Source organism: Aedes aegypti, chromosome 2 (genome assembly GCF_002204515.2).
Source record: "Aedes aegypti strain LVP_AGWG chromosome 2, AaegL5.0 Primary Assembly, whole genome shotgun sequence".
Classification (NCBI taxonomy): Eukaryota; Metazoa; Arthropoda; class Insecta; order Diptera; family Culicidae; genus Aedes; species Aedes aegypti.
In genome coordinates this window covers 283,362,104-283,377,391 of record NC_035108.1, presented here as the reverse complement: position 1 = coordinate 283,377,391, position 15,288 = coordinate 283,362,104, and the positions used below count along the sequence as shown (strand labels likewise).

The 15,288-nt window shown below is 36.8% G+C and overlaps 1 protein-coding gene across 1 annotated transcript in view; it reads left to right on the top strand.

Annotated features, from left to right (window-relative positions):
- Positions 1–1,018: 1,018 nt before the first annotated feature.
- Positions 1,019–15,288, top strand: part of LOC5564329 (neurotrimin) — a 350,656-nt gene continuing 336,386 nt past the window's right edge. Inside the window, exon 1 of the mRNA XM_021845227.1 lies at positions 1,019–2,128. Coding sequence (XP_021700919.1) covers positions 1,966–2,128 — 163 coding nt within the window. The 5' untranslated portion in view covers positions 1,019–1,965. The remainder of the gene's footprint in view (positions 2,129–15,288) is intronic.

The following is a 15,288-nucleotide window of genomic DNA, read 5'->3' as shown; positions in this document are numbered from 1 at the left end:
ACTTTCCAAACTCTCAAGTCCACCCAGAAGACGTCATCTAATCTAATGAATCTTCCCTCTTGCGTTCCATCTCTGCCATCGTTTATGTGTAAGATAAGGTCAGGACAACGTTCGGAGGATGAAATTGACTGCCGTCAGTGGTTGGTAAATAAGCGTCTGTGGATACCTTTATATAGGTATGCAAATGCAACTTTCCCAAGTCTGTCACGTGCAGGGGTCAATGTTACACAGTACAGTCAGACAGACAGACACTTTGAGCCCCCTAAATTCGGGCAGACGATACGCGACAGCATATGTACCTACCGATGCGTTTATGTTTAGGAGGGAGTGTCCTCTCCTTTCAGTTCCCATTCTCCACCGTTATCTGTGTCATCTGTGGTTGAGCTTGCAGAGCCATGGAGCCAGACGGAAATAATTCAGGCGAAACATCTTTCTCGGTAAGCTCGAGGACTGCCGTCGTCCACAAAAATGCTAGAAAGTAAGTCGAGGACGAAGAAGCTGCTGCATCCAGGTTCGCTTTATGTGCTCGTCCATTGTTGTGGTGGGACTGAATTCGAAGGTGAAGGGGAGGCTCAGGTGAACGCAAGAATAAATGGCCAAAGTTTTTCTTCCTCCGAACGTCGTCGTCGCCGTCGGTTGTCGTAGGAAAGAAACGGGACTTCTTTTGAGCACAAGGCGCGCTGAGCTTGGTTCTGATTGGTTGAACGGCGATTTTCGTACCGTGGCGTTCCGGTGGGTGGGGGATTCTTCTCCCGAGGAGGGGAAATGAGAGCAAAAAGGATCCTCACCTGCGCGTGACGGACTCGTTCTGCTGAATAGGGAGTTGGTGGGAGGGAAAACGTCTCCGGTGGGAAAAGTTGACGAGAGATCTACAGCTGTTCGATGTGCGAGGGGAATTTAGAGGACATGCGCAATGGGTGGGATCGGTTGCTCTCGGCGTGGACTCGCTGTCGTTCTTCTCTCGTTCGTATTGTAGATATTCTATCGCCGGCTTTCACGCTTCTTTTGTGGCGCTGTTGTGGAAAGGATTCGGTCGAGCGTGCTAAGGTGAGGTGTGAAAATGTAAACACAGAGAGGATGGCATTCGGTGGATGCTGCGGAAACTTGAAATTCCTTTCGAGATGGAAAACATACAGGAGAGATTCGAGAGAAAAATGCTTTAATTCAAAAGGTAAACATTGGGAGCGTATGTTACGTTGTTGCTGCTGGCTGATGATTGCGATGATGATGATGACGATAATGATATTACTGATTGCAGTTGAGTGGATCTCCGGCGGTAGTCCCATGCTCTGTACTGTGATGATGAATAAATATAAAATTGGTATTTCATCGAGATAAACGGAACCCTTGGCGTGGAATCTGTTGGCCGTTTCTTTTCAGTGTCATTTCGGATGCGCTGTTGTACGGTAGTGTTTTTCGCGGAGCCGCGTTTCGGGGATTTCAATGTTAAGTGGATTGTTCAAAGGAGTGTGCGTTGCGGATTAGTGTTCACCGCTGATAAGGTGGATTAATCTGGGCTTAGTTAGAGATGTGTGGATTTGATTAAGTGGATTCATATGCAAATCGATTGCTCTTTGATCTGTCATAACACGTGTGTGAGTTTGTTGGTCATGCTAATTGTTTGCCCATTACATCTGAATTAGTGTTAATTACCGGATGATTGATTTACTTTGGGGGGTCGTAGTGGCATTCCTTTGCATCCATTGGGAAGTCGTACGATTGCATAACTAGTGATTGTGGTGGTGGCGGAGGCGTGACAAACTGCAACAACCGGAAGTTGGTGGCGATTGCCGTGATTGTGTTTGACACCTTGTTAAACTAGTTTCCGAGCTTGTTTGTCCTGACCCTTGGTGGCCACTTGCCAAGCCTCCTCCTACAACGCTACGATAGTTTGTGGCACCGTGTAGACGCGGTTGTTTGCCGGTTTTCTCGCCGCTGTCGAGTACTGATAATTGATTGGAGAGAATGCCCCCAGTGCGAGGAGGGGGGATGGGGACCCTCTTGATGCTGTGGGTAACAGTGTTGCCACGTGTCGTCCTGCTTCCATCACTACTATTGGCCGGAAGGATGATTCCGACCGCACAATCGATCGCCGCTCCCTCATCAAACACTGGACTGGTTGCGAACGGTAAGTTGAACATTAATTACATTCGGTTCTTAAAAGTATTGTAGGGGATCGGACAGAATACATCGATGACATACGATACAATAAGTAAATCATTACGGGTACCATTACGATTAAATTTATACATTCCAATAAAACCACCTGTAGATTCTGGCTAATTTTATACAACCCGAGCAACACACATGTTATAATTGTGTATTGTCAACTTATATATGACTAGTTTTGGTCATATATCAGTTGATAATACACAATTATAACATGTGTGTTGCTGGTGAAACATTTACCAGGAGAAATATTACAGGATCGAACAAGTAATAATTATGTTTAAACTGCAAAACATCACAAGGCTGTTACATATTTCGAAAAGCTGTAACTCAAGATCATGTATATATGAGCTTATTGATGCAAATTTGGTGTTTCGTTTTCAAAGTAAGTTTCCGTGACAAACTTTTGAAAAGGGTCTATAGAGAAATAATGAGATTTGTTATTAAATATGCATATAGGTCAATTGTGTGATAAACGCTATGAAACCCACTATAAAAATTAGATCTCACATTGTTATGATACTATGAATCATATCGCGATGTTCAACTATCTCCTCAAATAATTTTGAATTGTTTTCAATGGAAATTAAAAAAAATGAAAAAAAGTTAAAAACCACTAAATGAAAAATGGGGCAAATACGTGCTGCTGATTTGTTCTTTGAATTGAATCCCTTAGTTTACTTCCAATAGTACCCTTGGAAATACATTTTAGCTAGGACAACTTGGGATAATAAAGTATGGGATTGTGATAGTTTGATAATAAATCGAATGTATATATTTTCCAGTTTAGTTCTCATGTTTACCCGAAATAGTGTAGGATTTTTTTTCTGCCAAGATAGCATTTTAAACAAGTTTTTGAACAATGTACAGTGGGATTTCGTTTTTGGCAACAAAGTCGAAATTTTCAGTTGCTAAAAACGGAACCCATTTATTTTATTTCAAGAATATCATTTGGACGTTATTATATCATCATTATGGAACCAAATGATGGCCAGATTTGCGAACAGTCCATTTCGAAGCAGATTTCCGTGGGATAGGACTATTCTATAAATCTATAAGCCCGTCATATTAATTGTGACAGACGTTCCATACACTTTTCATTGCTGAAATATCTTCAATGATGTTTTGTAAGCTTTATTTAATGTGTTTACATAGGCAAAGTAAAAACAATAATCGCATAAGTGACGTTTATTCAAGAACTGTAAAATTCCTCAAAATAGTATAAGAATACAGAAATGCAATATATTTCATTAGAAATGTATTTACAAAAATAGTTCTAGGTGTTACAGAACTGAATGATATTTGTAATTCATTGGACTTAACAAATCAGTTCATATTTTAAGCTCAAGCGTCAAATATGACGAGATCCGGTAATTTGTAAATGGATCTTAAAGATTATGTTTTTGCATACTAAGGCAATTCATATCGAATGATTGACACACACACGTTATAAATCAATCATATGAATTTAATAGAAATTTGCAGGATCCCCGAGAGCCGATAAAAATCTTTAGGTGTCCGTTAAGAATACACAGAAACCTGCTAGAACTCTGAAGTAGTTCACTAGGAATCCTCAGGACCTTGCTAAGAAGTCAGATATAAATTGACAGCTATCCAAGAGCTTGCTAGGAATTTTGCGAATATCGCTTGGAATTTCAAGATTCCGCTGTGATATCGCTGAAAATTCTGTAGTCTCCTATGGAAATTCTCGGAAGTTCATAAGGACTTCCTAGAGTACCACTAATGATCTCCAATATCCGTTGGAAACAAGAATCTCGTAAGAAACATTTTGATTTTTTCATGTGGCTCACATCCTTGATTATAATCTTGATATGGTACGCAGTATATTCCAACAGAAGCAACACTTTCATAGAATATTAGATCTCTTCCTAAAAAGTTGACCGTCATACAGAGTAGTTATCTTTCGTACTCATTGTACGCTTATGAAATTATTGAGAATAAAGTGTAGATTAAACAGTGTTCGCATTTTTCATGATGGCGCTATAAAAAACGTATATAAGAATTTGCTCGGTCATTTATTTATCTAGGTATTGTCAAGATTATGAATTATATGTTGACACTTCTGAGACTCATTTGAATACGAATTTACTTGACATACGTTATATAGTTCATGGAATTTCATAAAAAGTTAAGAAATACGACTATTGGCTTGGTTTGCTGCTTTTGTGTCAATTATTGTGCTTAGTTCAAACGAGCTGTTCCAAATATGAAGAAAAATTATTTTAATTACCTGTATCATCTACCGGCATACTCAAATGGGCTGGTCATACAACGTGAATGCCTGAGAAAAGATGTTGGAACTCTAGTTGTATCTAAGAGTATGTTGTAGCTACTCATAGAGATTAATGACCCAATAAAACGTTGTGAGCACACGACCATCTTGAATTAAATAACAGCACCATAGTACTCCTAGCGGATGATGCGATTTAAGAGAATATCGACAACAATTCCGCTCTGAAATGCGGTAAGCTTGAAGCTGACTTGCTTTTCGAAAGACTAAAACAAAAAACACGATGATATTTACAAAAAATTACAAATTTCAATGGTAATCAAAAATGTTGCCAAAAACGGATCAATTTTGTTGCCAAAATTAGGGGGTGCCAAAAACGGAGCATGCCAAAAACAGAATCCCACTGTATAAAGATCTGTATATAATATTACGATTATACAGTATATTACATTCAAGGTGTACCATGTGTTTGTAATTGATTCTCTTTTTTTTTTCTTAAAACTTTAAGTTTGACTTAAAACTGTATCGAAGAAACTACAAAAGATCTTGCTCTTATATTCTAGAAATATTCTAATATCTCGATAAAAGTGTTTGCTATGCAATGATATACAAGAAAACTCTATTAGAAACAGTAAGCTTTTCGATTATTGGCCACCTGAACGCGAAAATTGTTTGAACGTGAATTTGTTATCTACAAGCGTTATTTTCGTTGTTTTTGTGTCTAATTGTAACTGCTGATTACTGTAGTATACACTCCCGTGCATAAGTTTGGGTTCACCCCCTATAAAACATGCAAAAGTGTTCTGTGCATATCTCTGTGATTACATGTCCATTTGAAACTCTCTAAGCCGCATTCGAAAGGCAAAGAGTTATTCTTACTTCGTATGTATTTTTCCAAAAACATTTTTTGAACTTTGTATACTAAATTTTTACTTAAAGTTGTGACATTTTTCAAAAAACACACTGAAAAATCATATCTAATTTCCTCAGCATTGGGTCGACCAAAATTTTAAATCAAAATGTCATTAGGATCGTAATCTTATATTCTTTGAAGAAACCCCACGAAATTTTGGCGGAAAAATCTGGAAAGTATTCAAAATCAATGAAACAGTCAGTCAAGTCATCGTGCAAAAGTTTGGGTTCACCCCTCAGTATGGTGTATCGTGCAAAAGTTTGGGTTCACCTGAACTTACATAAATCTGTGAAATCTCATACCAATCATGTACGCGCCATTATTCGCGCTCAAAAAAGCTTTAAACTATTAAAATCGGTTGAAAAATGGCTGAGATATTGACACAAATGATGCGCGTGCGGCTCAGGTGAACCCAAACTTTTGCACGATTTGCATCATACTGAGGGGTGAACCCAAACTTTTGCACGATGACTTGACTGACTGTTTCATTGATTTTGAATACTTTCCAGATTTTTCCGCCAAAATTTCGTGGGGTCTCTTCAAAGAATATAAGATTACGATCCTAATGACACTTTGATTTAAAATTTTGGTCGACCCAATGCTGAGGAAATTAGCTATGATTTTTCAGTGTGTTTTTGAAAAATGTAACAACTTTAAGTTAAAATTTAGTATACAAAATTCAAAAAAACGCTTTTGGAAAAATACATATGAAGTAAGAATAACTCTTTGCCTTTCGAATGCGGCTTAAAGAGTTTTAATTGGACGTGTAATCACTGAGATATGGACAGAACACTTTTGTATGTTTTTGAGGGGGTGAACCCAAACTTTTGCACGGGAGTGTATTCTGACACAACTTCGCTATCTAGGACATATTTTATCATATTCTTCTTACTGTCCAAAATAATGTAATAAAGCAAAGAAGTTTAAAGGTTTTGTCCGCTCAAAGTTAGAAACAGCGTCTGATTGACAGACGACAGTGTCCCGTAGTTGGGCTACATCGTCAAACAAATTTTCAGGGCAGTCATGTTGTAAGCTGTTCCAATATGGGCTAGCTGTTGTAATACCAGGATCAAAGCTCTGCAGAAGATTTAAAATAAAATTTTGAAAATAATTCTGAAGCTTCCTCCCTGAAAATTTTTTGAATCGGTTCGTCGAAAAATAACTATATGAATACCGTCGTTGGGGGTGACAATGGGTCAAAAAGGGATATGTGGGATTTATTTTTTGAATAACTATCGCAATTTAACTCCAATAAACTTCAAATTTGGTGTGTATGTACTTTGATGGTACATTAACAACTGTTCAAAAAATTAAAGACAAATATTTATTCACAGCGGCACCACAAGTGAATGAAAAATGACCCAATCTCACCCCATAGAGGGGGTGACATTGGGTCACTGTAATTAAAATAACTTGTTTTTGAGAATATGATTTCAAAACCATTCACAACTGAAAAATATTGATAAAACACGATGCAAACAAGACAAAAAGATATCTAAGATGTTTCACAAGTATGATAAACCCACTTAAAAGAAAGATTATACAGAAAATTGAAGAGCTATGAGAAAAAATATGTAAACCCAACATTTATCGTCAAGTTTACATAAATTTTCTTGGTTTTTCCCTCAACTTGTCTTCAAAGTCTCATCCCCATTGCTATAAAGCCCATTCAGTTTCCCCAAAGGTGTACTGAAACAGTGATTGTTTTAAACCTTCGCAAATAGTTAAATTTCGGTGCGACATTCCACGATCAATAAATTTCAGGCAGAAGTTGACGTCATAATCCCAGTATTTCAGCGATCCAACTCATTTGTACTTCCGTGAGATGTTTCTATTATATGAAATCACTGTTAAAAAATAAAATTTAGAAAAAAAACACCCTTTTGATAAAAATTTACGATGTTGTTGCGCACGAAAAACAGTTGCTGGTTTGATAAGTTGTCAAACACGGAATACTCAAGTAGACTTGTTTGATGTTTCAGAGATGCAGTATATAGAAAGAATAAACACATCTTAATGAAAAAAGAGAACACCCGGCACCGTAAAATGTCAAAAAAGTGGACTTGGCATTTCATTTACTATCGTTCTTGCTTGACCCAATCTCACCCCCATTTTCAATGTTTTAGACATCGTAACGAAAAAAATGATTTTTTTGTGGGAAAATCAAACAGATTCCGGAAAATACCTGTGATGTGTAATGAAAAGACGTTCAACATTCTACTAATACAACGATAGAGGCTAGAGTACATGCGTGATACTTTGTACAGGAGAAATTTAATGTTGTAAATTTTATCTAGTTTCCACATGCAAGTTTATTGTTGTAGTAAACAAAGACTACTATTTTTAAAAATGTATATTGTTGTGATTTATGTGTTATAATATGTTCCCTAACATATTAATCATTAATTTTAGTAATATCAGCGTTATTAGCTGAAATATTTCACAAAACATATTTTTCCGTTTTGACCCAATCTCACCCCCTAGACCCATTGTCAACCCCATCGACGGTATTTTAAGAATATATTGACACATATTTAGGTTCGGTAATCCAATCCACATGGTTTTTAAACAATTAACTCGATACACGGCGCTTTTTTCATGTTAGTCCAATGTTTGAGATCTGGGCTCATAGTGACAGTTCGTGACAGCGGAATCTAGGCTCACTATGACGTACAGAAATTTTGTATTGGTTTCTCCCTCCCAGGATTTTATCATCGCTCTCTCTTTGGGGCTCTCGCTCGCTGCTTCCATTTATCGGACTAGTTACACCTTGCGATACAATGATGATCGTGGACCGCAACAGATGGGATGTTTTTCTTTGCTTGCTTTGATCGTGCTTCATACTCAAATGGGAGCGAATTCTGCAATGCCTGGTTATTAGTGTTTACAGACATTCGGCGCCAAAAAGTGGTTGGTGTGTGTCTGTCTTGTTTTCGTTCGTGGCTCGTTATCTTCCACGAACGATAAATGTCATGCGTGTTATATGAATGTAGGCGGATAAATGGGATGAAATTATGGCTCACGTGTCAATGATCGTTAATTTTTTCAAAGCCTGCAAATATAGCCGACTTCTACCCCAATTACCCTTTGAAAAGGCACTTATCTGAAGAAATAGTAGATTAACCTTTGCGGTACTAACATAGTTTTTGGCACCCAATTTTTAACTTTAATGAGCTGTAAATTAATCAAATTTTAAACGATTTAAATTCTTTTAGCTTCATTCGATCGGGAATCTCTTCTAGTTTCTATGGCCAGAGTATGGTTCGCATTGGTTCAACGGTTCCGGAGTTATTCCGGATTCCGTTGGGGTAATAGATTATTTTAAAATGGTGTTTTTAATTTTCGTTGCCAAATTCATGATGTTCACCCTTCTCATATATGTGTATTGTTCGGAAAAATGTTTCAAAATATTGTATTCATTTGTTAGAACACCATAGGTTCCTCTGGCATCACCTGGTTACCTGACGGATTTGGTGCCCCCGGGGAAGTGGCCACTTGTCGATCTGGATCAAACCCTATCATGCGACCCAGCAAAATTCATGAATTTTCAGCGACAATTCATTGGCGATCAAAGTAACTACTCATTTCATACTGGGAACCACCCAGCCATGTCACGGATTTGATGCCCCTGGGGATGTGGCCACTTGTCGATCTGGATCAAACCCTATCATGTGACCCATCAAAATTCATAAATTTTCAGCGACAATTCATTGGCGATCAAAGTAATTTCATACTGGGAACCACCGGGCCATGTCACGGATTTGATGCCCCCGGGGAAGTGGCCACTTGTCGATCTGGATCAAACCCTGTCATGTGACCCATCAAAATTCATGAATTTTCAGCGACAATTCATTGGCGATCAAAGCAATTACATCATTTCATACTGGGAACCACCCAGCCATGTCACGGATTCGATCTGTCAAAGGAAATAAACAAGTTACATGAATTCTCAGCGCCAATTTATTGGCCGAGTATCAGTGAAACTTGTTTCGTAACTGAGGGATCATTCAAAAATGATGTCTACCATTTGGGGGGATCTACACAGCCAATTCAGATTACCGACCCCAGTAAAATTTTACTAGGTTTTGGAACTACGGTTTTTTTCGGTAATTTTTACGATTACTGAAAAAAACAGTAAATCACAATATGTTTTGATTGATGGAAATTACTGACTTAGTCAGTAAAATTGTAGAGCGCTTTTACTTGCTTTCCAGTTTCCCATGCTCGATGCTTTGCTTTTCCGGATACTGTTTTTTCAGAAATCAATACAAATTAAAACCCAATCTACACTTTTATTGAGTTTTCCTTTACAATAAGTAAGTCCTAATCTTCTAATCGTTTCTCTAAATTTGCCATAAAAATCTCACTTAAAAATGGAGAAAGAGGGTTTCCCATTGGGGCTCCATTTAACTGTTTATATGTTTCATCTCTAAAGGAAAAATAGTTTTAAGTGAGATTTTTATGGCAAATTTAGAGAAACGATTAGAAGATAAAAACCAGCTCCCTGAAATCTGGTGGCGTTACGTTGATGATGTTTTCAGCATAGTTAAAAAACACATCTTACCCCAAACTTTAGAAACAATCAATAAGGCTCACAAAAACATTGAATTTACTTACGAAGTGGAACAGGATAACAAATTGCCTTTCTTGGACTTACTTATTGTAAAGGAAAACTCATCACTTACATTTTAAATCTATAGAAAACCAACTAACACTCAACGTATTATTCCAAACACATCAAATCACTCACACCAACACAAAATGTCTTCCTTCAATCACATGATACATCGAATGCTAACAATCCCCCTCAGTGAAACTGGTAGAAGAAAGGAACTTAACTACATTTTTGAAACAGGACAATTAAACGGTTACACAAGACAAACAATACAACAACTCATCGACAAAAGAACACGAGAACAATACAAACGTTCACTTTCTACTCTGACACAAGAACAACCAACACTCAAACATATAGCCGTCAATTACAACGATGAAACAAAAAAGCTACGCCCAACCCTACGAGAGTTTGGTTTCGAGTTAGTTTTTACCAGTAGAAACAACCAACTCCAAACTCTCCTAGGTTCAACAAAAGACCCAATTGACAGTTTATATAAATCAGGCGTTTACCAAATTACATGCGACCACTGCAATAAAATTTATATAGGACAAACAAAACGGACTCTCAATACACGTTTTAAAGAACACGTAGCAGAAGTTACTAAAGCACACAAAGACACAGAAAAAGGACATGTACACCATTTCAAATCAAAAGTTGCAGAACTTATTTACAATGAACAACATTTCCTTAACACAAAAAATATCAAACTCTTACGACATATTTCAAATCCTTGGAAGCTTGACGTAGCGGAAAGCATAGAAATTTTCAAACAAAACCACAATCAATTACTAAACAAAGATCAAGGAAATGGGTACTCTTGGCTGTTTAGACTTATACCTAACCTTCACACACACAATACATAAACACATTGATTGACCACCTGCCAAACAAGCAGGAATTTGTAATTTTGACAATCCTTTCATTTGATTAGGTACACAATTAAAAATGACCTCCTGTATACGATTACAGGTAAAATCTAGTTCTAACATACCCACACACTTTTTCTAGTATAAATAATAGATCCATGCGATGTTCTCTTCAAGTCGAGCACTCGACACTGAAGAAGTCTGTAAGTCGCAGACGAAATAGGCCTATCTGTCAGAGTATACCCCATTAGGCATAAATACGTTAGGCATAAGGATGTTAGGCATAATGGACGTTAGGCATAAAGACATTAGGCATAATGGATGTTAGGCATAATATACGTTAGGCATAATGTACGTTTGGCATAAAATAACTTGCGCGTGTGTCATTTGAAACTCGTCTTATATCAAAAATTTTCGGGCCCATTTACAAATTCAATTACGCTGAGGGGGGTGAGTATCTGTCCTTAAGGTGTGACAGCTCATAAAAAAGTGCGATGTTCATACAAAAAGCGTTACGAAAGGGTGGATTGATTGGCTGGTATTACATGACTTTTTTAGGTGCTATGAAATGTGACCATTAACCGAATGGCAGATATGGAGGAAAATTGGTTGTCATTTTTATTGTTATCATTCTAAAACCCAGCTCAATCCATTTTTGTAAGTATCAATTTAAATTTGCGATGTGCAATCAAAGTGTTATTTGTTTCTAAAGATGTTGATTTTAATGAGTATATGACATTTTTTTTTGTTATATTTCTCTTACATAATTGAGTTAATTCTAAAGAAGGGAAATCTTCCATATAAATATTAATACATATAGTGCAAATGAGTACCTTGAAGACAATAATCGAGAGGCAAGTCAAGAATTTATGTTATGATAGGTGACATTATCTTCAGCAATAATTCTCTGGTTCTTCTTGGCGTTACTTTGCTACTTCGAGTCTGTTCGTCAATTAAATGTAGTGAGAACCGTTCCTTTGCTACTTGTGCAAACAATTTTCGATGATTTTCAATCAATTTCCTCGATATCCGTCGAGTTTGAAAATTAAAATTTGATTTGATATTTATTTTAATTACGAAAGTCAAGTTCAAATTCAACATAGCACAGTATCCAGCATTAAACATGGCGTGCATTTGGGAGAAAAATGATATTCCCAATGTTATTGCATAGAGCTCCAACAACTTATTTGATTACCCAGTGTTACTCATAATCAATCAACAGCAAGTCGAAACGAAAATTTCAGATGGAAATATTTACATCTACAATTCCAAAAACTATTAGAAAAATAAAAGTACAAATAACAACATATATTGGAAGAAGGTGATTTCTCAAACAGTCTTTTCCTCCAACCATTTAATTAACCGTATAAGTATAAAGAAAAGCCTATGATTCAAAGAAGGGAAAATGTATGATGGAAATATTTAAAGCAATAATGACATTAATGTCTCGAAAGAACAGCTTATTTATAGAAGAAGGGAAATTTTCTGATTAATACATTAGCAGCACTAACTCCAATAATTTTGTTGACATCAAAACTATAAAGAACAGCCTTCAATTGAAAGAAGGGATAATCTCTGATGAAAAATTTGCCAGTTATATGTGTAGAACTAAATCCAAAAGATGAGCAACAGATCATGTACAGCGTCGTTCTTTTTCTTGGCTTTCTCATTTGTGCACGATACACGATCATGCTTCATGGCCATGAAAGTGAAGAAAATGAAAAGATCCTGGATCGACTAGGAACCGAACTAAGATACCTTCAGCATGGCTTTGCTCTATGGTTAGAACTCACGCCACTCAGGCAGAGGACCTGGGATCAAATCCCAACCCCGAGATAGTCACTTATGACGTGAAAGTCATAGTTACGACTTCCTTCGGAAGGGAAGTAAAGCCGTCGGTCCCGAACTAGCCCAGGGCTAAAAATCTCGTTAATGAAGATAGGAAAAAAAAATATCAAAAAAGTCAATACACTTTTCCAGTAAACGATTTCTATTTTCATTTTGAAAATTATGCCTATCGTCCATTATGCCTAACGTCCATTATGCCAAACATCTATTATGCCAAACGTCCATTATGCCTATCGTATTTATGCCTATCGTACTTATGCCTAACGTCTTTATGCCTAACGTATTTATGCCTAACGTCGTGCACCCATCTGTCAAGATAAGCAACACATATTAGAGTTTAAAGGTATTTGCTCACCTTAGTGATTTTAGTATTTTTTTTTTTTTTTTGCAAAAAGTGAAGTGTCATTTGTAGTTTTAAAACCCAATCGACATGAACATGGACATCGACATGCATTTTTCGTACGAATAAACATCTACGGTATGCTCATATCTCAGTGGAAGTAATCGAAAAATGTGTGACAAAATCATTATTTGGATGGTTTGAATACAAGAGGCAAACTCAATGATGCAGATGAATTTACCTCTTGTATGTAAACCAACCGAATTTGCCAACGTAAGCAGTCCTGAGGCTTTTTGGTTGCTTAAAATGGTTGAATTTCTCACTAAATTTCGACTACTTACCACAAGGAAGCGCAAAATAAGTGCAGGAAAAGATTGGTTGCCATAGCCGTGTCTCCCGGCGCCGGACGATTTTACAGCAGGAGATTCTCATTTGACACTTCCCCGCATGCACATAAGTTTGTTTTGATTTTATTTTGACGACAAGTCAGTAAAAAACATCAACTACTGAATAGTCGGTAATTGTTTTTACTGACTTTTCGGTCGGTTCGGTAATGCTGCAAAATTGGGTCTGACAGCAACCGTAGTTCAGTAAAAAGTAAAAATTATTACTGAACCTCAGAAGTTTTCAATCAAGAAGCTGAAAGTTCGGTATTTTTTATGATTTACAATTCGTACCCAGTATAAAAAATTACCGAATAAGAAAATCGTGATTGAGTGTGTGACAGTGCGTGTATTAGGTATTGGAAAGTGGGTCTAGAAATCCAAAAAAAAAAAAAAACAATGGACGTAAGATTTGATGCACCTGATATTTGATAAATCAATATGGCTTGAAATTAATCCGAAATTCACACAGCTGAGCTAATGAAAACAGTATGCATTTCTCTAAGATGTAACCTGTTCTTTTACAGAAAAATCTTAAGGAGTTTTACTCCATGAGTTCCAGAAAAAAACACGTATCTGAAAATCCTTACAATAATGATTTTCATTCAAAACTACTAGGCTTTCGTTACGGAAAAAAAATCTACTGCATAGTAGATCTCTTGATACATTTACATGAAGCTGGCAAAAATGTTCGAATGAAGAAATGAACAGTTTCCTCGTTCCACTAAAACTTCTCCATGATATATGCAACAAATAATACTAACAAAATTCTATCAAGTACATCGTAGTTCTTTCAAAAAATAAATCAGATTTCTTTTGGGCATTACTTTGATTCAAACTTCAGCCAACAATGCTGACTATCCTAAATTATTTGTAAAATTTCCCTCTGGTTTAGATGTATGGGAAACATCGATGACTTTCGGTTATTTATTATCACACAAAACTTCAAATCTCTGTCTTTGATATATTAATTCTTGTAATAAAAAGCTTTGTTCTCTGTCGATATTTGTTTTTATTTATTCAAACAGTTCATACAAATTTCGTGCTTTTCTTCCGTTCGTTTCTCGTGTCGACCACACACAGCAATTCCACAGCTATAGCAATTCACAGTTGTTTTTACATCCTTGGATTGAGGACAAACTGAACATCGCTTGATATTGGGACTTTTCAGAAAATTCCAGATCTGCTTCTACACAAGAAGGACATGTATACAAAGTATAAGTACGCCGATCTGCTTGACAACACAATGCATCACAAACTTTGCATGTCTTGATATTTTCATGCTCATTGCATTCATAGCAAACTCCATACATTTGATTGTAATTTTCAAGAAAAATGTCAATGTTGTTAGCCACATCTTTCCGAATTTTTGATTTCGACTTACGCTTCCGCACATGACTTAGTGCGAGTTCTTTAGAAAGCCAATCTAAGAAAAACTTTTTTTTTACTCTTTTCCCCGGGTCGAAATTCAGGATGGGCAGTTATATACGTGTGGAACGCATTGTGGGTACAAATATCAATGATATTATAAATTATAGCTACGGGATACCTGTTTGTTCGTCTTTTACATGTATAGTAACCTGTTGATTTGTCTAGAGTGTCAACACCTCCTTTCAATGAGTTATACATATTGACAACTTTGGGCTTTTCCTTGCTCTCCAGACTATCCTTCATCTCTGCCTCAGTAGGCATTGTTGAAGGATCTGTGGACAAGACCAACACGGTTTTGTTTTTTTTTTTCGGTCCATGAAACAAGCATTAGCTTATTTTCATGGAAACCGTACATTGCCGTACCGGGCTGTTTGAATTTTCCAGGCAGAAACTCACTCGGAATTTCTTTCTTGTTGGCACGCAATGTACCAATTGCCACAAATCCCAAATCCAAAAGCTGAATTAGAAG